The sequence below is a fragment of the Caenorhabditis elegans genome, chromosome II (genome assembly GCF_000002985.6).
Source record: "Caenorhabditis elegans chromosome II".
Classification (NCBI taxonomy): domain Eukaryota; kingdom Metazoa; phylum Nematoda; class Chromadorea; order Rhabditida; family Rhabditidae; genus Caenorhabditis; species Caenorhabditis elegans.
In genome coordinates this window covers 8,877,808-8,896,729 of record NC_003280.10, presented here as the reverse complement: position 1 = coordinate 8,896,729, position 18,922 = coordinate 8,877,808, and the positions used below count along the sequence as shown (strand labels likewise).

Below are 18,922 nucleotides of genomic sequence, written 5' to 3'. Positions count from 1 at the left end.
AGAGGAGAGTAGGGAAAGATTGGCGGAGAGAACGAGAACGACGGGCGGACAACCGAAAGGAGGAGGGGCAGCTGAGAAGTAGGCGGTGCTTTGGGAAGAGGCAAACCCATCGGCACGTGGGCAACCATCTGGGATCTAATGACGTGGGAATCCGAACTGTAACAAGGTATCATGAACATGGAAATTGAGCTCCAGGGAAATCTTGGTGTCATGGGAAAATGAAATTTAGATTAATGGAGATTAACTTAGAGAAAATTTACTTAGAAAAAAGAATAGGAAAAGAAAGAAGTACTAATTTTTCTGCGAAGTTCACAGAAACAGACTTTTGGACCGTGCGCCTTTAAGAAGGCATCTTGTAAAATTACGATAAATCTCAAAATAAAGCTATTTTTCGATTGAAATAAACAACATTTTGAACGAAAATGAATTTAATAGATGAAAAGTGATGAATCACAAGCATCTACGATATCTCGTGACTGTGCTAAAAGCTGATAGTAGGGAAAAAATCTAAAAATTCCATCCTTTCGAAATAACACACAAAAATTGAAAATAAATCGGAATGATTCACCGATTTTACAGTTTTTGTTCTTCTACCACGATCAAGCCGCTACAGAACAGAGGAAATTGAGTGCAGTTGGAAATATAAAGGGCACCAAACGCAGGAGTAGAAGAGAAATAGAAAGGAAGAGACAAAACAAAGATGATAACTGTATTTGCTTATGGAAATGGACATTTAAAGGCATTCAGCTGTCACTAGGAACATGGTTTAGTAGCAAAAATTAAATAATGGAAAATTTCAAATAAAACGTAACGAGAGGTCTAGAATTATAGATTTAAAATGTTTTCCTAGTATGACTGTAATTATTAATTGTGGAAGAATAAATTAATTAAAATGGTTTTTTCGCACTACTAATGGACAACAACAACAATAAAACAAAGACCACTATGACAGTAAGACTAATGAATTAGATTCGTTGCAGATTTGACACAGCCAATCTGGTTGTAAAACACGACGAGAGGGGGATCAGCAAGATAAATTGACACTCATATCGCCTTCGAATCTCGGGCTCTCACCATAGAGACAATTGTGGTGTCGGGTGGGATGATAGTGGGAGAATACGAGGTGAAGAACAATTATGGCGTCGAATGACCGCGATTAGGAAAGGTTATCGGAAGATACGATCTTTGCTCAAATTAGTGGCAGATCTCTTTTTTGGTACAACAATAGAGCTGCATTTCGAGAGAATCGATAGGAGTCTGCTACTTAGACATCGTAAAATGTCTAGAGGTATTATAGACTGACGGAAATGAATGATGATTACCGTCTGTTGCCAAATTGACTGGGAAACCGATATTCTGAAAGAGTTATAGACGGACCGAAGAGCAAGACTGTTATGACACTTGGGAAACAGAAGGACACTAGAACGTAGATAATATTCTTATGATCTCACTTCCGGTTATAAAAATGCCTAATAATTATGAAAATTGGCATAATATTGAGGCAATAAAAATGAGAAAAGATTAATCAATTTTTTTAGATTACCACTTATTCGGATTTTGAACAGAAAAATGAGTTGCATTAGATTTTATAAAAATGCTGAGAAAGGTTCGAAAATGTTCTATTAGAATGAGGTATATTTTTTAACATAAGTTTTTTCCTAAATAATCTGAAAAATATATGGAACTTTGTTTTTGGAATATATATATATAAATTCTTACAATTTTTGTGGAACTTGTACAAAACACAACAACAAGAAAATCAGTATTTCACATGGCAATATGAGTCAGAAATAGAAAAAATGTTTATAAAAAGTGTTCAAAAGACGAATGTACTCTTATCGGAATACTTTACAACTTGGCATTATAACAAACGCGTAAATCACTTGTCTGCTCGTTTTTGCGCTTCAACAGGTGTCTAGCCAACTCAAAGTGATCAGAGAAAATGATTGATAAACATAAAATTCAAAAGTTCTAATTTTTCTGCCAATTCAAAATACCACCAACGGACGGGAAAAGGCAATAGTCAACCGTGGGATTTCCAATAGCGGCCAACTTGTGAAGGTAAAAAAGGCACGCCATTCAGCCGTAAGAATAAAAACTGACCACCTTTACTTGAACATGGCAAAAGAGAATGGGAGCGAAGCCATGTTTTACGACAATTTTCCGGATGCAAACAAGGTGAGCTTTCGAGTGGAGCCATGGAGGCCGCCAGAGCAGGAAACGCGGTTAGCCAAGATTTTAACGATCTCGTGTGCTGAATTCATTGGCTTGGAAAGGGTTGGCTACTTGAAGTCACATTTCATCAGATATGAATTTACTGTTTGTGCACTTTCAAGAACAAGAATGAGGGAAAACTAGGATTATGTATGAAAGTATAATGTTTGCAATAGATACGACTTTAATATGTTGAGAGATGTATAGAAGTCCATGCTAAGTCGTTTAGTTGTGAAGGGCACTGAACCCGAAAAAAACAGGGACTGCAATGGGCTTATGAGTTGGTAAACAAGAAGAGAACTACTGCCAGTTTTGCTTTTTTGGAAAAGTGACTCTTTTTTAGTCTCTACACCAAAAAATGCACATCAGATTAGGGAAAATAGGCGATAAGACGGATGGATGGGTACCGGAAGCTCCTAAACTCGTCACTCGGTAGAGATTCGATCAACCGGAATACGAGAGAAACATCCATAAATCGACGGGCTGCTATAAATCAAAAAGTGTCGAGGATAAAAAGTAATATACTTATTTCAGTAAATGGATCAACTATATATAGCGTTGAGAATTTCTAAAATTAAAATCAAAACTTGATGAATAGGTTCTCACGCCTTCAGTATGGCAGGAAATAAGAAATGGAAGGTGTTCGGAACTGAGCTCGGAAATTATTCATGCTCTTCTCTCTTTCCATCATGCCAGTTTACTACTCTTTTACGATTTCCATCCGTTTCTTCATTTTTCTTTCAGATGGGTTCTTTGGCTCTCTGATTAGACTATTTTTGCATTGTGCCTCAAAGAATGCTCAAAGCTCCGGGAGCCAGCGCTTCCGAGGAAACCGAATAAAGGGAACAAGAGAGGAAGTAGTTCAGATGATAAATCGACATCTTTGGTGCCATTTTAAAGCCGCGGAAATTCAATTTCGGAACTACATGCTCAACAAAAAGAGGAAAAACGAAAAAAGGAGAAAAGGTTTGGCCAAGGTGAACGTCGGCGAGAGAATGAGAAAAGGAATAAAGTTTCTAGAGGAAAATGACAATGAGAAAAATGAGAAAAACTAGCAACAACCGCAACGGGCCGTATTATTAATCGGTGCTCGCAAAAGTGTAGATGTCATCTCGGAAGAGACTCTCTTCTCTGAGTGTGAAGCTATGCTAATTGCATTACATGCTCTAAAGTGCTAGCTGAGTGTTACCTTCCAGTTGAGTTGTGATGATGGAGAGTGAGAGCCCATCTTACGCAAATGGAACGGATGCAGCCGTCCTAATAGGTTGCAAGAGATTTGAAATGAACATACGAAATTCAGTTCGAATTATTTGGTTAAGAGGAATAGGAATGCATTCCAAACTTTTAGGAAAACTATGCAGATACATTAGGAATATTTCATAGATAAAATCTTAACTGATACTAGAGTCAGCCGTCTGAAAATAAGACTAAAAGAGGGATGGTGTAAATATGGAATTTTTTAGAAGAATTTTAGGAAAAAATATCAAGTCTTTCAAACATTCTAGTTGTTCGAAAATCATTCACATATGAGAAATGACGGATCTAGAAGAAGAAGTCCACTAGCAATGTGTGCTCATCCGGAAAATGTGACACAAGCCAAAAAAAGAGAGAGAGGATGTTGAAGATTTGAAATTGGAAATATGTGTCCTTTGCGGATTGATACGAAGGTGAACTGAATGAATGAATGCAAATGTGGCAAGAGGCGAGAATGAGAGCAACAAATCCGATGAATCTTCTTCTTTCTTCTTTCAAACTTTTGAATTATTTATGAGGAAATCTATTTTACAAAGCGAAAGATGCCAAATACACGAGTTTTCAAGTTCTTGAGTGATTTTCTCAGCAAGTAATTATAGGCGGAGAAACTTGATACGAAAAATTGAGAATCTGTGAGATAGGAAAAGATTTGCGTGAAAAAACATCATCATCATGCAGATGCAGAGGGAACATCGTGAAGACGCCCGGCTGCACATTAATTCGAGCTTTTTGTGTGTTCGCATTATCAATTCACCAGATTTTCCGAGAAAAATCAGAATAACTTCAGAAAATCTTATGATAAAATAATAATATAAATGAGTGAAGAAAACTAATCGAGACATCTAAAGACGAGCTTCCTTTTTGTTTTTACACCTGTCCAGGCAGCGGACAGTCTGATGAAAAGGTCGGCGCCGGAGGAATATTTGGACACTGGCAGGCATTGGTCAAACAATGAAGGAAGTGTGAGAAACATAAGCAAGAGCGGAAGGGGAACTTCTTGAGAACTGCCACTGAACAAGAGATATGCAAATTTCTGGAGCACAAAAAGGAAACTAGGTTCGCAGAGTCACACACATCCATCATTCGTACTGGTTTCACTGTTGCCAAGTTGCCATAGTAGTTTTGATAAGATACGGAACTATATCGTGGGAACATTCGAAAAAAGCTGCTAGAAAATGAAGACATTCAGAGACAAAAACATTTTTCGAGAATTCGTAGAAGAAAAAATAACAAACAAGAGAACTAATTATAACATAATACAAATAGCAAAAAGAATAGGAGATGGAAGCTTTTGACATATTCATGACAGCTTTCCCGTTAGTTTTTCTCTCTTTTGCCACCTTTGTTGAAACCTCGGAATAACAAATTTCTCGAGTGTCGACGACAAGTGTTTCTCCATTTATCAGCTAGAGACGGAGACAGAAAAAACGAGCAAAAAAGTGGAAGTAAAGACACCTGCGCACTCGGAAAAAGAAAAGAAGGCTTACTGGTTGCGTCTAATTGAAAGCACTCGTCGACTTTTTGTTGCTTTTCACGAAATAGTGCGTGTGCGCAGGAGACAAATCCGGGGCTTTTGCAGAGAGAAAACGTGTTGAAATGATGTTATCAGCAGAAATCGATAGTGATACAGGCAAAGGCGCGCTCGACTGTGAACTTAGGAGTGAAGGGCGTTTCTCGAACGGACAACAGCTGTTTCAATAGAATACGTCGACAGAGAACTGAACGAAAACAATGAATTCCTAAATTTTAAGATGTAAAGGCGTTGCAAACACTATTCTAAAATAACAATTTACCTCAAGTTAAATGGGACAAACGAATGAAAATTTTAAAAAATTTTACAGCAAAATTGTTGAATTTCAAGTAATCATTAAAATTTTCTAGATAGAAACCAATTTCACATTTAAAAAGCAGTTTTTAAAACTTTAAAAAAGAAGGAAAATAAAAATTGCTTCGAAAGAAAAAACATGTTTTTATGTGTGGTTACGGTATGCGAATGTACGCAAACACTTTGCGGATTCTCGTGGCGGCAATTCAAATGCAACAAGGCTGAAGATTTTTTTATTCAGATTCCATCAAGAATATTGTTTACTGACTAGAGAGACCACCGGTTCGATTCGCATTACGCAACTCTGACTCGCTTCTGTCACAAACGGGCGGCGCTACTTCTCAAAGGACGAAAAAAAACTTTTGGTGACTACCGCCGACCTGACAGTTTTAATTAAAAACTGCGCCAACTTTCTGAACAAGAACTTCCGAATCTTTACAACGTAGATGGAAACTATCAAGAAACAATATATTCAGAGCCAATGAATAATGGTTGGTTGTTGGTGTTCATTGTGATATCAGAATGATAACACAATGACAAATCGCTGGTCCACTGTCTCTGCGCCTCTCTTCGCTGCTTACCTTGACACCATCCATCATTATATTACCGTAATATTTATTTATCCGGAGAGAAGGAAGAGGTGAGTGAGAAAGTGAAGGAAAAATGAGGAAAGAGATTAGGAAAACAGATAAAGTGGCGAGAAGAACCCCTCCAAACAATCATCCTGTACTGAATTATTATCAGATTGCCACAGAGGATATGATCGGAGGAATAGAGAGGATACATATGAGTTTATAACCACGATTACTGCCTCCATAATTATGCCTCTTCCGTGTTGTTGTTGTTACTACTGGTGGCGGAGGAGGAATAGTTATTGCGTTACCGAACCGAATTTATTGAAGGTGAATGATTTGGGTTTATATTGCAGCCAACTAGGTTTTCACGATCTATTGTTTAAAAGTTTATTTCTACGAGATAAATAGAATTTGATAGCGCTAGAGCCTTTTTGCGAAAGAAATAACTAAGTTTCACGGAAAAAATGGTTTTAAAATACAGAATAGTGTTAGCCTTGAAAAAGTCCAGTAGAAAATACAAAAAAAATGCAGAGAAACGTAAAAATCTGCTAAAATAAAGCAAAAAAACGAGAATTTCCTCGAAGATAAAATAAAATTGTGAGGACCTACAGTAGTACACCTTAAAGGTACACACTCGAAATTGTTCGGTCGCTGCGAGACCAGTCGCCATAAATTCGTAATGAGCCTATTTTCTAAATAGAAGAATTTCTGTATTTTTTTTAGCGATTTCGAAGAAATATTTCTATGGTTGTAACAATAGTACAGTCAAGATGTATGAGTCACATGAAAAAAACGGTGGAATTTTCGTTGCTAAAGCAAAAAAACGTAGTGGCTACTGGCACCGAATACAAAAATTAAATAAAAGGGTTCATTTTGGAAGAGTAATGAGTCAGTCTCGATGGACAACATTGTTTTATCAGTTGAAAAGGAGTGTAGATAAATCAATGGTCCCGTCCATTTTCTTCTGATAACAATTGAGTTTGCATTGTGGCCAGAAGTGACCTGTCATGAAGGAAGAAGGAAGAGAACAGGCCTCCCTCCTAACAAAGATGTGAACTTGCCATTGTTTATCTTCCATATCGACAAACAAACGGCAGCAACGAATTTGAATAATGCAGGAAACAATTAAAAGCGGGAAGACGAACAAAAAATGAATATGTAAACCCGGAACTCGGGCAAAAAAAGTTTATTTTGGAAATATTTATTCGGATTCAAATAACAAGATAAAGGCGAAAACGAAAACTCACAAACAATCAACTCTAATAGAATATCTAGAACCGTTTTTGTTTCTAAAGCCTTCTCCACACATTGTAACAAAAATGGAGAATTTTACGTACCAGAACTGAAATACAAAGGAGATGATGATGATGGTGAAGTGTTAAGTATCCGCTTGGTTAATAAAATAATGAGAATATAAAAAAAAATGGAAAAGAGTCAACAATGTCAAGGAAAGCAAAAATTCGGGGCAAACTGTATTTGATAAGTGAAAAAGTAGATTGGTATATGGGGGAGTGGGAAACACTGACCCGCAGTAAAACGTATGAAATGTTGTAGATTATGCCATTTCTATGGCTTCTAGCTCTACCAAATTCGATGGATCCATTCGAGCGATCTTCATCTCTGAAAATAATATTTTAGTCATTGCAAAAAAATGTATTACTCACGGAAATGATTTTCGAGCACATTAATCATGTTCATCGAGTCTTCTGAATCGATCAAATTAATGGCAATACCAGTCTTTCCAAATCTTCCAGTTCTTCCAATACGGTGGAGGTAAGTTTCACAATCAGGTTGAGTGAATCCATCCACCACCATCGGAGTTCCTTCATCGGTGTACTTGATCGGAAGATCGTAATTAATCACCACCGACACCTGCGCTACATCAATTCCACGAGCAAACACGTTCGTCGTGATCAGAACTTTGAAGTCGCCGCGCTTGAAATGGATGATCGTATCAGCTCTCTCGACAACAGTCATATCTCCATGTAAAACATCAACTTGATGTCCTCTTGCTCTCATGTTCTCATACAACCACATAACACTAGCCTTCGTGTGACAGAAAATGACGGATGAGGCGACAGCGAGTCCACTGTAAAGGTTGACGATAGCCTGTAAATTGCATTGGTTTATAGATAAGCATTTTTATAAAACTGAAATCTAACCGCATATTTCGAATCTCTACAGGCGCATTGAACGTAGAACTGCTTAATGTTCGGCAATGCTTGTTCTTCACGTTTCAACCTGAAAGTTTGTTTTGGTTTTGGATTTACGAGGAAGAGGACACAATGGTGCTTCAAGAGCGGACCACCCACTGAGTTGTTACAATATTAATGAAGACACGAGTAAATAAACCGTTCCAAGCTTACATTACGATTTGGAAAGGGAGTGCATCTGTGAAACTTACATTACTACAATTGCATTCTTGATGATTTTTGTTGCGAAATTGATCACTGGTTCGTCGTACGTGGCTGAGAACAACATTGATTGGACAGAATCTGAAGCATCTTCGACCATACTGAAAAAAAGACAAGTAAATTATTATGTTGGTAAACAGTATTTCATACTTATAGATTGTAGTTGAGATATCAGTGAATCCTTGATGATAAATCATCACATCAGCTTCGTCAAGTACCAAGCAACGGATCTTGCTCGGATCAATGCACTTGTACTTTTGAAGGTAGTCGCGAGTCTTAAATGAAATAGTTATTCATTAGTTATTTCATAAACTAGTCAACTCACGATCCCTGGAGTTCCAATAACAATTTGTTCAGTAAGCTTTCGTCCTCTCATTGCAGCCATATTTCCTCCTTTGATCGCGTAGTGAATTTTCAAATTATCAATGAATTTTCCCATCTTCTCAACAACTTCTCCGATCTGCTTGGCCAATTCAAGAGTCGGTGCCAAACAAATGCACTGGGGGCACATCAGATTGACATCAATCCTGCAGAGCATGGTGAGCACAAATGCAGCAGTTTTTCCGGTACCGGATTGGGCTTGAGCAATAAGGTTGGATGGTCTGAAAAATAACGATTATAATAAAACTTTGAGGATATTTTAGTTAGCATCAAAACTGTCGCTTTTTGGATAATTTATTTTTAAACTAAAATCCAAAATTGTTGGCCGACACCATTGGTTTTCCCCCGTAAAATAAATGTATGAAAGAACTTACGGCTCCATAAGAAGAAGTGGTAAAGCTGTTTCTTGAATTCTAGTTGGGAACTGGAAATTCATCGTGTCAAGAGCCTTGAGTACTTCGGGTTTTAAACGAAGTTCACGGAAGGATGAGATTGAGTACAAAGGAGATTTTGGGTCTTGTCTTTGCACGTCAACGACAACGTCTTTCATCATCTTCACCTCCTTTTGAATGAACTTATTTAGCAAAGCAATATCTGCTGGAACTGGAACTTGTTCATGAGCTTCTTCTGTTGCCGGTTTCGTGAACTTGTACTTCGAATCCTAAAATAAAAATAGATTTCGATCGCTTACAATGAAATAAATTACCGGTTTCACAAATTGTTGTGCAGCTTGGTGTCCACCGTACTGAGGTGGTGTATCTCTTGGTCGTGGAACAAAAGCTGGATTTTGTTGTCCTCTTCCACGTCCCATAGCTGAAAATAAACAATGAGACAGAAAACGTGAAATGAATATTCAATAAATACATTGTCCTTGACCGGGGGCGCCGAAATCCATTTGCCCTCCGCCTGATCCACGTCCTCCTCTACAAATAAATCATAATTATTGTTATCGAGGGGGTCTGCTATCACTACCTGTACGCTCCTTGGAATCCTCCTCTCATTGGTTGTGATTGTCCTGGCATGATTGGAACTAGAAAAATATGAATTAATTAATTTATTTAGGAAAACGGGAGAATTGGTTGTGGGGTCAAGCAATGATGTGCAAAATTAGACATGCGTGCAATAAAATCCACAAAACTAAGCATTACCTTTTTTGAAACCAAAATTGATAAATTGATAACTGTTAAAGAGAACGTGAAATTTCGTGGATTTTAATTACATCGTGTTTAGGTGAAACACAAAGGGTAGGTTAATATCAAGCAAACAAGCAAGTCTTACACCAAAAATCTGGCAAAAATATTATTATCATTTGATAACCCGGGATTTCCTGGAATTTGGTATCTATAAAATATTCTTATACCCAAAAACATACCACTCGAGTTCTTCATTTCATTTTCCTTGAACTCTGGTTTGGTAGAGCTTGAATTTCCGCCAAATGGATTCTTTTGAGCAGGTTCGGATTTTGAATTGAAATTCGCTCCATATGGTCTGACGGAGCTCGATGTTTCTTGTTCAGTATTCGGATTTCGTGTTTCTACGAAAGGCAGACGCCCAGACTCATTACCAACTGAGGTATTGACCGTTGGAGCAGTTGATCTACCGAAACCTCCACCGACGACATGCTTATTGGCAGGAAGTTCAGACGATGAAGCAGCAAAAGATGGTTTCGATCCGAAAGCACCGCCTGAGGTATTTGATGGGTTTCTTAAGATTTCTGGTGGTGATAGGCTTTCAACATCTGGAACTTTTGTGGACTTGTTTCCGAAAGATCCTCCCATCGAAGAACTTCCTGTGACGGATGTTGAAGCTCCGAAGGCACCACCAAATGACGGCTTCGATGAGAAACTAGACGGTTGGTTTCCAAAACTTCCTCCAGCTGAAGTAGAAGTTGGTTTTGCTGCAAAACAGCTTGAAGATGAAGAAAGTGCAGAAGAATTGCTAGAGATATTCTCGTTTGATGGTTTCGATCCAAAGCTAGCCACAGTTCTCGATTGGGATGCTGATGCCGAAGAGCTGTTGAAAGACCCTCCAGCCGAAGCGGAAGACTTGATTCCAAAACTTTCTTCTGAACGAATAGATGCTACAACTGTAGAGGAACCAAAACTTCCTCCGGTTGTCGCTGGTGACTTCATAGATGAACCAAATCCGCCACCAACCGATTTCATTACCGGAACTTTAGGCATATCGTTGCTGACAATATTCGGAGATTTCACTCCAAATCCTCCACCAACAGACGGAGCAACGCTCGATGATTGTGTTTTTGCACCGAATGCTCCACCTTGAGAGATTGATGCTCCAAAACGTCCTCCAGTGGATGTCTTTGGTGTAGAATCTTCAAGATTCGTAGAAGTTTGCGGAATCGATCCACTCAGCGTTCTCGGGGCTAAAACTCCAAAACGTCCTCCTTCATGGTTATTCTTAATTATTGCTGGTGGACAAGGTGCCATGCTGCGGTTAGTGCCAAAGCCTCCACCACGTTTACATGCAGGTTTTTCTTTGTGAATTCCAACAGAAATTATATTACCTCCTCCAATGAGTTCTTCTGCTGAACCAAGTGGTGCACCACGGCCATCCACCCCTGCTTGGCCTCCGAATGAACCTAAAATTGCGATAGGGAAGTTAATAGGAACAAAAGGATAAATGGACACAGTACAAGCATAACAGATATAAACACTTACCACCAACACGGGTTCCCGAAGTTGATCCGAATGAAGTTTGAGGTGGTGGAGCATTACTGGCTTTTGGTCCGCCGAACATGCCTCCTCGGCTAATTCCCCATCCATTTGATCCTGTAAAAATAACTGTTAGGAAAGAAGTTTCTCCGATGAATCTTACCTTTATTCTCTTCATTTTGATCCATTTCCGAGCCTGATTGCACCTTTTCGGTCTGAAAGAAATTAATATATTCCGTTCCGCTGAAAAAATGCACTCGGTTTCCACGCACACATACAGGGAAGAAGCATGAAAATTGTGCGAGGTAGAAGCAAAAAGCAATTGTACAGTGCAAGAGAAAAGAGCCGAAACTCTCGGAACACGGACGGACAAACAGACAAACAATCACGAACACACATAGACATTAACAAATCCGACCACCTTTTCTGGCACTTCAAGCCCTTCCGATCGACACTGCTCGTCGAATGCAATACCCCAATCAGCCATTTTCGATCTGTTATGAGAACTACGATAATTCATTGTTAGTATTCAGGACAAATTAAAGATCGGAACACGAAATTGAAAAGAAAACATGTTGAGGCGAAATTTGGGTCGACACATGAACCCGAGAAGGGAGAGATTGCAGAAAGAAGATAGTTCTTTGGTTCATCGACAGGGTAGGAAATAGTTATTCTAGAAGTGTTTTCTCTATTTTGCCATTGATAATGCATGTAAACACATTGTTTGGTCAGGGAAGTACAAAATCTATCTTCTTTTTAGGGCATTTTTCCACAAAATATATGAAATTTAACTTTAAAATGTATTTTAAACATTTGAAGTTATAAAAATGACGCACACATGAAAGATAAATAGAATAAACAAACAAAAAATTAGGATCGACGCCAATAAAAACATCTGAAATTGAGATGAGCAATTTCGAAAATGGGTACGGTTGACAGTACACCGTACACAGTAATGCACACAATGCACCAGATCATACGACAAACATATCTTAATATTTAAATTTAGGATTTTTAACTTGCAAGTATCATGATATTCTTGCTAATTGTTATTTTTTAAAGAAAATGATCACTCACCTGTCTACTGGAATGGCTTTGAACAACGCAAAAACACCGCATGACCATCAAAAAGAGTTACGCGACAAAACTTCAGAGATAATTTACCTTTCAACGAAATTAAATCACGCCAAAGAAACATGTGTGAATCTGGATAATGAACGTCAGAAGTTTCGAGAAGTTAGCCGAAAAATCAAAGAGGTTTGTCTGTAAAACAATAATGCAAACTGAATAACTTATTTTCAGAAGGATATTGATCCAGTTTGGATATACAATGGAACGTGCTTCCTTCAAACAAGCCAAGCAAATAGTTTGAATATTTTGGAGAAAGATACGAAAACTGTCGAAGAAGTTCGTGGACAGATTCAAGAAGTTATCAAGGTAAAATAAAAATATTAATTCGATAATTGAATTGTTTTTTTACAGAAAGACATGGACACATTTCTCAAACTACACAAGAAGCGAAATCTAGAAGAACGTGGTTTCGGTTTAAAGCCATTGCTCAAAGACGGAAAATTAACTGATTAAATTATGAAATATCTGAATACGGGTCAATGAATTGATATTAAAATACTTAAATTTGTATTGTTATCCTGTTCTTGTATATCCGAGTTTAATTTCTCGTCTCTTTATTTGAACTATTCGCGACTTTTTAAATCTTGTTAAATATTATTTTTAGATGTCCAGAGACGTCAAAGAATTTCTATATGCTTGGTTAGGAAAGAATAAGTATGGAAATCCGACGTACGATACAAAAAGTGAAACCAGGAGTGGTAGGCAGAGATTCAAATGCGAACTTCGGATCACAGGATTTGGCTACACTGCTTTCGGAAATTCCACAAACAAAAAGGTTCGTGCTACTTGGGAAATCAGTTTTTATCAAAAGTTTTCAGGATGCTGCTACCAATGCTGCTCAAGATTTCTGCCAATACCTAGTCAGAGAAGGAAAAATGCAACAGAGTGATATTCCGACTCTAACGTCTTCGAGTCTTGAAGCTTCTTCCACGTGGCAAGATTCTGAAACTGCTACAATGTTTTGTGGTGGAGAAGATGGCAACTCGTTCCAAGAGTCACAGCAACCAATTCCACAAAAAAGATTTCCTTGGAGTAACAATGCATATCAACGTAACGAGGGCACACATGAACAATATATTACACAGAAAGCAGAAGAAATTGCTGCATCGGAAACTGTTGATCTAAAATCAGAAATTCATGGAGGATGGACGATGGAGAATTCAAAGAAAGCGCTGAATGAGTTTCTTCAAAAAATGAGACTTCCACAGGTTAACTATGGAACCAAAATTCGAGAATCAAACACCGTTAAGTAAGTTTTTCATATTAGAAGAATTACTTCATTTTTTTCATACCAAAATATTTACAGAACAATGGAGACGACTGCCCAAATCTTTGTTCCTCAAATCAACAAAAGTGCGTTCTTTTATCGTCTTTTATCCAAATAAAAAATGAAAATGTTTACAGATCTCGTTGGAAAAGGTACTGGATCTAACAAGAAAGTTTCTGAAGCGGCGTGTGCAATGAATATCGTTCGTCAGATGTTCCATCTCAATATTATGCAATCGTACAGTGGACCAATCAAGAAGAGTAAAGTCAGCACGGTTAGTTTTTCTGAGTTTAAGTTGTTTTGAAGTTTATTATATTAATTTTCAGCTTCCTGAAATTGCGATTTCCATTCCAGAAGATCTCTCAACTCGAGTGACAGAATATGTTCGGTCGTGCGGTCTTGAGTTGCCAGAAATCAACGAAACGAGTGCAACTCCGGAAGCTCCTACCTCACTGCTCACGGATGTTAAACTAGCGCAGTTCCCTGTTTCAGAAATTTGTTCCGCTTCGAATATCTCCTGGGCACCTCCTCTTCAGAATTGGAATCCATGGAGAGCTTCGAATATCGATGAGGAACCATTAGCTTTTGTAAGTTTTTTGATTCAAGCGAATAATTTAAAATTAAATTAAATTCAGATGTCAATGGAGCAAATTAGTCAGAGAATAATGGAAAAAGAGGATTTCAAGCGAGGTGAAGCACTTGACAAAATAACAGCTCAACGTGGAGAACTCCCTGTCGCCCAGTATCGTGAAAACATTGTACAAACCGTCGCAGAAAATCGTGTTACACTGATCAAAGGAGAAACTGGATGTGGAAAGAGTACTCAAGTTGCTCAATTTCTACTGGAAAGTTTTTTGGAAAATTCTAATGGAGCATCTTTCAATGCAGTCGTCTCTCAACCTCGTCGTATTTCTGCAATTTCACTGGCCGAACGTGTCGCCAACGAGCGAGGAGAAGAAGTTGGAGAAACATGCGGATATAATGTTCGATTCGATAGTGCAACTCCTCGGCCATATGGATCTATCATGTTTTGTACTGTTGGAGTCTTGCTGCGAATGATGGAGAACGGATTACGAGGAATTTCACATGTAATCATCGATGAAATTCACGAACGGGATGTTGACGTGAGTGTTGAAACTGCACATCAAATTAAAAATCTTTTTTTTTCAGACTGACTTTGTTCTTATTGTGCTCCGCGAAATGATTAGCACATACCGAGATCTACGTGTGGTACTCATGTCTGCCACCATCGACACTGATTTGTTTACCAATTTCTTCAGCTCTATCCCAGATGTTGGCCCGACACCAGTTATCACGATGCATGGAAGAACTTTTCCTGTACAATGTAAGTTCTGGATAAAAATAGTTATATTTAAATTAATTTAAAATTTCAGCATTCTACCTGGAAGACATTCTTCACAATCTTCAGCATATGCCTGAGGAACCAGATCAAAAGAAACGGAAAAAGGGAGGACCACCTCCACCAGATGATGATGAAGGAGATGAAGAAGTGGATGATAAGGGTCGAAACATGAATATTCTAACAGATCCATCAATCAACGAATCACTGAAAACAGCAATGTCAAGAATCTCTGAAAAAGATATTCCATTCGGTGTGATCGAAGCTATTTTGAACGATATTGCATCCCGCGGAGTGGATGGCGCCGTTTTAGTTTTTCTTCCCGGTTGGGCAGAAATTATGACACTTTGCAATCGACTTTTAGAGCACCAAGAATTTGGTAAATTTACAAATTAAAACTTCAATCAAAATTATTAATTTCCAGGCCAAGCTAATAAATATGAAATTCTTCCACTTCATTCTCAATTAACTAGTCAGGAACAGAGAAAAGTGTTCAATCACTACCCAGGAAAGCGGAAGATCATTGTTTCAACAAATATCGCTGAAACAAGTATTACAATTGATGACGTAGTCTATGTGATTGACTCTTGCAAGTAAGTATTTTTAAAAAAGATCACCGAAATCTTTCTTTTTTTTAGAGCAAAGGAACGAATGTATACATCGAACAACAATATGGTTCATTTCGCAACTGTCTGGGCATCAAAGACAAATGTAATTCAAAGAAGAGGGCGCGCTGGTCGTGTTAGAGCTGGATACGCTTTTCATTTATGCAGTAAGATGAGATTTGAAGCACTGGATGATCACGGAACTGCTGAAATGCTTCGGATTCCTCTTCATCAAATCGCTTTGACAATCAAACTTCTCCGTCTCGGATCCGTCGGTGAATTCCTTGGAAAGGCTCTTCAACCTCCACCGTATGATATGGTCGTCGAAAGTGAAGCAGTGTTACAAGCGATGGGAGCTCTTGATCGTAATTTAGAATTGACAAGTCTCGGAAAAATGCTCGCTCGTATGCCAATTGAGCCTGTCATTGCCAAAGTGCTTATTCTTGGAACTGCTCTTGGTGCAGGATCTGTGATGTGTGACGTGGCATCTGCAATGTCATTTCCAACTCCATTCGTTCCACGAGAGAAGCATCACAGCCGATTGAGTGGTACACAGCGAAAGTTTGCTGGAAACAAGTTTTCTGATCATGTTGCAATTGTCTCTGTGATTCAAGGATATCGTGAAGCCGTTCAAATGGGTGCATCTGCTGCTGAGCGCGAATTCTGTGAGCGATACTCGCTGAGTAATCCTGTGCTCAAAATGACTGAGTAAGTTGTTTATAAATTCTCCTAGAATTAAAAAAAAAACTAAATTCATTTTTTTCAGTGGAGCACGTAGACAGTTGATTGATGTACTTCGAAATCAATGCAGTTTCCCTGAAGACATTTTGTTTGATATCTCTGTTAACGTCAATGGACCAGATCGTGAACTTAATCTGATGCGTTCTCTTCTTGTCATGGCTCTTTATCCAAATGTGGCGTACTACGTTGGAAAACGGAAAGTATTAACGATAGAGCAATCGAGTGCACTAATCAACAAGTATTCTATGCTTGTTCCGATGAATAATCGCCAAGAAATGGATTTCCCAAGTCCTCTGCTCGTTTTCACTGAAAAAGTTCGTACCAGATGCATCTCATGTAAACAAATGTCAGTGATCAGTGCAATACAATTGTTAGTTTTTGGAAGTCGAAAAGTTGAATGTGTCGGAGAAGGACTTGTTCGCATTGATGAGACGTACGTTTTTGAATTCATTTTGAAAATAATATCACAATATTTTTTTCTAGTATTACAATTCGAATGAACGTTTCTACCGCAGCTGCTCTCATCGGTCTTCGTCCATGCATCGAAGCTCTTCTCGTCAAATCTTGTGAAAATCCAGAATCTCTGGCTGGCCTCAACCCATCAGATGCTGAACTTCGTCAACTTCTTCGTGACATATCTTCCGAAGAATTCATGTCCGAAGCTGGACCTATCAAAGACAGTCTACTTACAGATAATGCGGTAAAAATTTATTGTAAAACCCGTAGACTTAATAAAAAAATTTCAGTTAATCCAGAAAGGCCCTGCTCCAAATCGTCTTGAATATGCTGATTGGGGACCGTCGAACAACAGTGAGATTTTAATTTTGATTATTCAATTTAAATATTAAGAAATTTTCAGATTCATCATTCCAAAATCAAGATTTTCCACCAGGTAATTGTACACGGGGTTCGCTTTTTGTTTCTCCACTTGTCCTACCCATTTTTTGAACAACAATTATTTGAAATCACTGGATTGAGATTATTTTAATAGTGATAATTAGTTCAAAAATTAGAAAAATGTTTTCACGAATTTTGATGTTTAAACATTGAAACTTTCATCGAATTTTGTTTTTTTTTTAATAATTAAAAACATTAGGGTTTATATGATTCTCACGAAATATCCCAGGAAAATATCTTTTTCTCAAAAATTATAATAAAAAATCTGATTTTTTTGTAACTTTTTTTCAGTAAAAATCCATACAATAATTAACGAAAAACTTTTTTTTTAATAATTAAAAATAGAGAAAAAATTAAACTTTTTTTTGAATTAAAACTAACTGAACCCCCTAAATTATTAAATGTGCACAAATGCTGATCCGCTTTTGTCCCGTTCACATAACAATGCTTTTGCATGTGCGGTTTCCACATTAAACATACAATCAATTCAGCTGCTGGGGGCAAAGTGCACCCTTACCGCGGTAACAGACGCGGAAATCATCCATATGCTCAAAATCGTCCCTATGCTCCTCCCAATTCCGGAATGGGCTATCAGAATTTCAACAACTCAGGTTACGGCGCCAGTGGCGATTGGAACGCCGGACGTGGCAATTACGGCAATGTTGGAAGCGGATATCGAGGAGCTGGCGGCGGCGGCGGTTACCGAGGTGGTCGTGGTGGAAGAGGTGGTGGCCGTGGCGGTGGTGGCAGAGGATGGAATGCATCGAACTGGTAGATCAAATATATGCCTGTTGTTGTTATAACTTATGATCGTATAAGGAAATCGATCTCATCTTGTCACACTTATCAAAGTGTCGTTTTGGTTTTATTCTTTTTTATAATAAAAGTTTTGGTTGTTATTCGTATTCAAAAAACACATAATTCATTAGATACTGATATTTTGTTCTATTATGGGGTTATTCAAGTAGTGTCGGAAAATTAAAAAGTGTAGAAAAATTACGTCACAACTGTATTCAAGTATATAAAAACATGTATTTTAATACATTTGTGACGTCACAAATGTATTTAAATGCATTTTGCTACATTACTTGAATAACCCCATTAGGGAAACGGTGATTAGTTTGACACCAGGTACCAAGGCAGCTGTTTTCAGACCATGGGATCGGAAACTTTGGAAACTCATTCAATAGATTAATTAATACTTGAAATTCTAGAATCCGATGAGTTTTACTATCTTGTTTCTGGCACATAAAACTCGATTTTCTCGCAAAAAGTACGTTGTCCGTCTCGACATGGCAAATTTTGAGTTAAATGTGAAAAATAATTTTTGCCAAATGAGAGGAAATACTGTTTTACATTACTTTTACTAAGAATTCCGTATTCAGATATGTTACTGCGTTGATATTTTACGTGTTTTGATTTGAAAAAACGATAACAACAGTGATCTTTTTTTTGTGGAAAACGGATCAATAATCATATTACGATTATGAAAAGTATACTGATAGTGAGAAAATATAGGGATTACATAGTAACGGAAATGAGAAATTGTCGCTGAACGAAGCGAGAAGTGGCACACTCTTGCAATC

The 18,922-nt window shown here is 37.9% G+C and overlaps 3 protein-coding genes and 9 non-coding genes across 17 annotated transcripts; 7 read left to right on the top strand and 5 right to left on the bottom strand.

Annotated features, from left to right (window-relative positions):
* Positions 1 to 8: 8 nt before the first annotated feature.
* On the top strand, positions 9 to 150 carry B0457.13. Its single transcript, NR_051477.2, has one exon. It is a non-coding gene; the product is annotated as an Unclassified non-coding RNA B0457.13 (non-coding RNA).
* A 1,961-nt stretch (positions 151 to 2,111) lies between these two features.
* On the bottom strand, positions 2,112 to 2,252 carry B0457.10. The gene has a single exon (NR_051476.1). It is a non-coding gene; the product is annotated as an Unclassified non-coding RNA B0457.10 (non-coding RNA).
* Positions 2,112 to 2,303, top strand: B0457.15. The gene has a single exon (NR_051475.1). It is a non-coding gene; the product is annotated as an Unclassified non-coding RNA B0457.15 (non-coding RNA).
* Positions 2,304 to 2,354: 51 nt separating this feature from the next.
* On the bottom strand, positions 2,355 to 2,544 carry B0457.11. Its single transcript, NR_051474.1, has one exon. It is a non-coding gene; the product is annotated as an Unclassified non-coding RNA B0457.11 (non-coding RNA).
* An 11-nt stretch (positions 2,545 to 2,555) lies between these two features.
* B0457.8 lies at positions 2,556 to 2,678 on the top strand. The gene has a single exon (NR_051473.1). It is a non-coding gene; the product is annotated as an Unclassified non-coding RNA B0457.8 (non-coding RNA).
* Positions 2,679 to 2,785: 107 nt separating this feature from the next.
* On the bottom strand, positions 2,786 to 3,346 carry B0457.12. Its single transcript, NR_051472.1, has one exon. It is a non-coding gene; the product is annotated as an Unclassified non-coding RNA B0457.12 (non-coding RNA).
* A 1,507-nt stretch (positions 3,347 to 4,853) lies between these two features.
* On the top strand, positions 4,854 to 5,189 carry B0457.18. The gene has a single exon (NR_051470.1). It is a non-coding gene; the product is annotated as an Unclassified non-coding RNA B0457.18 (non-coding RNA).
* B0457.14 lies at positions 4,892 to 5,023 on the bottom strand. Its single transcript, NR_051471.1, has one exon. It is a non-coding gene; the product is annotated as an Unclassified non-coding RNA B0457.14 (non-coding RNA).
* Positions 5,190 to 5,480: 291 nt separating the features above from the next.
* B0457.17 lies at positions 5,481 to 5,653 on the top strand. The gene has a single exon (NR_051469.1). It is a non-coding gene; the product is annotated as an Unclassified non-coding RNA B0457.17 (non-coding RNA).
* A 1,374-nt stretch (positions 5,654 to 7,027) lies between these two features.
* Positions 7,028 to 11,831, bottom strand: ddx-19 (RNA helicase; the record flags this gene model as incomplete). 5 transcript variants are annotated; one of them, NM_063490.5, is made up of 14 exons in its annotated part: positions 7,030 to 7,488; positions 7,533 to 7,977; positions 8,031 to 8,109; positions 8,273 to 8,383; positions 8,433 to 8,557; positions 8,608 to 8,884; positions 9,038 to 9,324; positions 9,370 to 9,476; positions 9,528 to 9,586; positions 9,636 to 9,693; positions 10,036 to 11,262; positions 11,342 to 11,452; positions 11,499 to 11,550; positions 11,757 to 11,831. In NM_063490.5, 14 exons carry the CDS (start codon positions 11,820 to 11,822, stop codon positions 7,424 to 7,426), a joined length of 3,069 nt encoding a protein of 1,022 aa, NP_495891.1. The 5 variants fall into 5 exon arrangements, with proteins under 5 accessions (NP_495893.1, NP_495891.1, NP_495892.1 ...); NM_063491.6 differs by having other exon boundaries at positions 7,054 to 7,488; positions 11,188 to 11,262; positions 11,757 to 11,829; NM_063492.2 differs by lacking the exon at positions 10,036 to 11,262 and having other exon boundaries at positions 7,028 to 7,488.
* A 566-nt stretch (positions 11,832 to 12,397) lies between these two features.
* Positions 12,398 to 12,967, top strand: T07D4.5 (P53 and DNA damage-regulated protein 1). Its single transcript, NM_001129162.5, has 3 exons — positions 12,398 to 12,592; positions 12,638 to 12,772; positions 12,818 to 12,967. The coding sequence occupies exons 1-3, from the start codon at positions 12,401 to 12,403 to the stop codon at positions 12,917 to 12,919; spliced, it is 429 nt and encodes a 142-aa protein (NP_001122634.1). The 5' UTR covers positions 12,398 to 12,400; the 3' UTR covers positions 12,920 to 12,967.
* Positions 12,968 to 13,070: 103 nt separating this feature from the next.
* Positions 13,071 to 18,234, top strand: rha-1 (the record flags this gene model as incomplete). 2 transcript variants are annotated; one of them, NM_001373779.1, is made up of 15 exons in its annotated part: positions 13,071 to 13,241; positions 13,285 to 13,715; positions 13,773 to 13,819; positions 13,871 to 14,007; positions 14,060 to 14,320; positions 14,369 to 14,857; positions 14,904 to 15,078; positions 15,128 to 15,472; positions 15,518 to 15,686; positions 15,732 to 16,406; positions 16,465 to 16,872; positions 16,923 to 17,139; positions 17,186 to 17,249; positions 17,299 to 17,331; positions 17,948 to 18,234. In NM_001373779.1, 15 exons carry the CDS (start codon positions 13,071 to 13,073, stop codon positions 18,109 to 18,111), a joined length of 3,786 nt encoding a protein of 1,261 aa, NP_001360473.1. In that variant the 3' UTR covers positions 18,112 to 18,234. The 2 variants fall into 2 exon arrangements, with proteins under 2 accessions (NP_001360473.1, NP_495890.2); NM_063489.6 differs by having other exon boundaries at positions 17,828 to 18,234.
* Between the last annotated feature and the right edge of the window lie 688 nt (positions 18,235 to 18,922).

Coding starts and splice junctions, on each gene's coding strand:
- T07D4.5 (NM_001129162.5), top strand. CDS start 12,401: ATGATCACTCACCTGTCTACTGGAATGGCTTTGAACAACGCAAAAACA. Junction 12,593..12,637: donor TTAGCCGAAAAATCAAAGAG/GTTTGTCTGTAA, acceptor ACTTATTTTCAG/AAGGATATTGATCCAGTTTG. Junction 12,773..12,817: donor AGATTCAAGAAGTTATCAAG/GTAAAATAAAAA, acceptor GTTTTTTTACAG/AAAGACATGGACACATTTCT.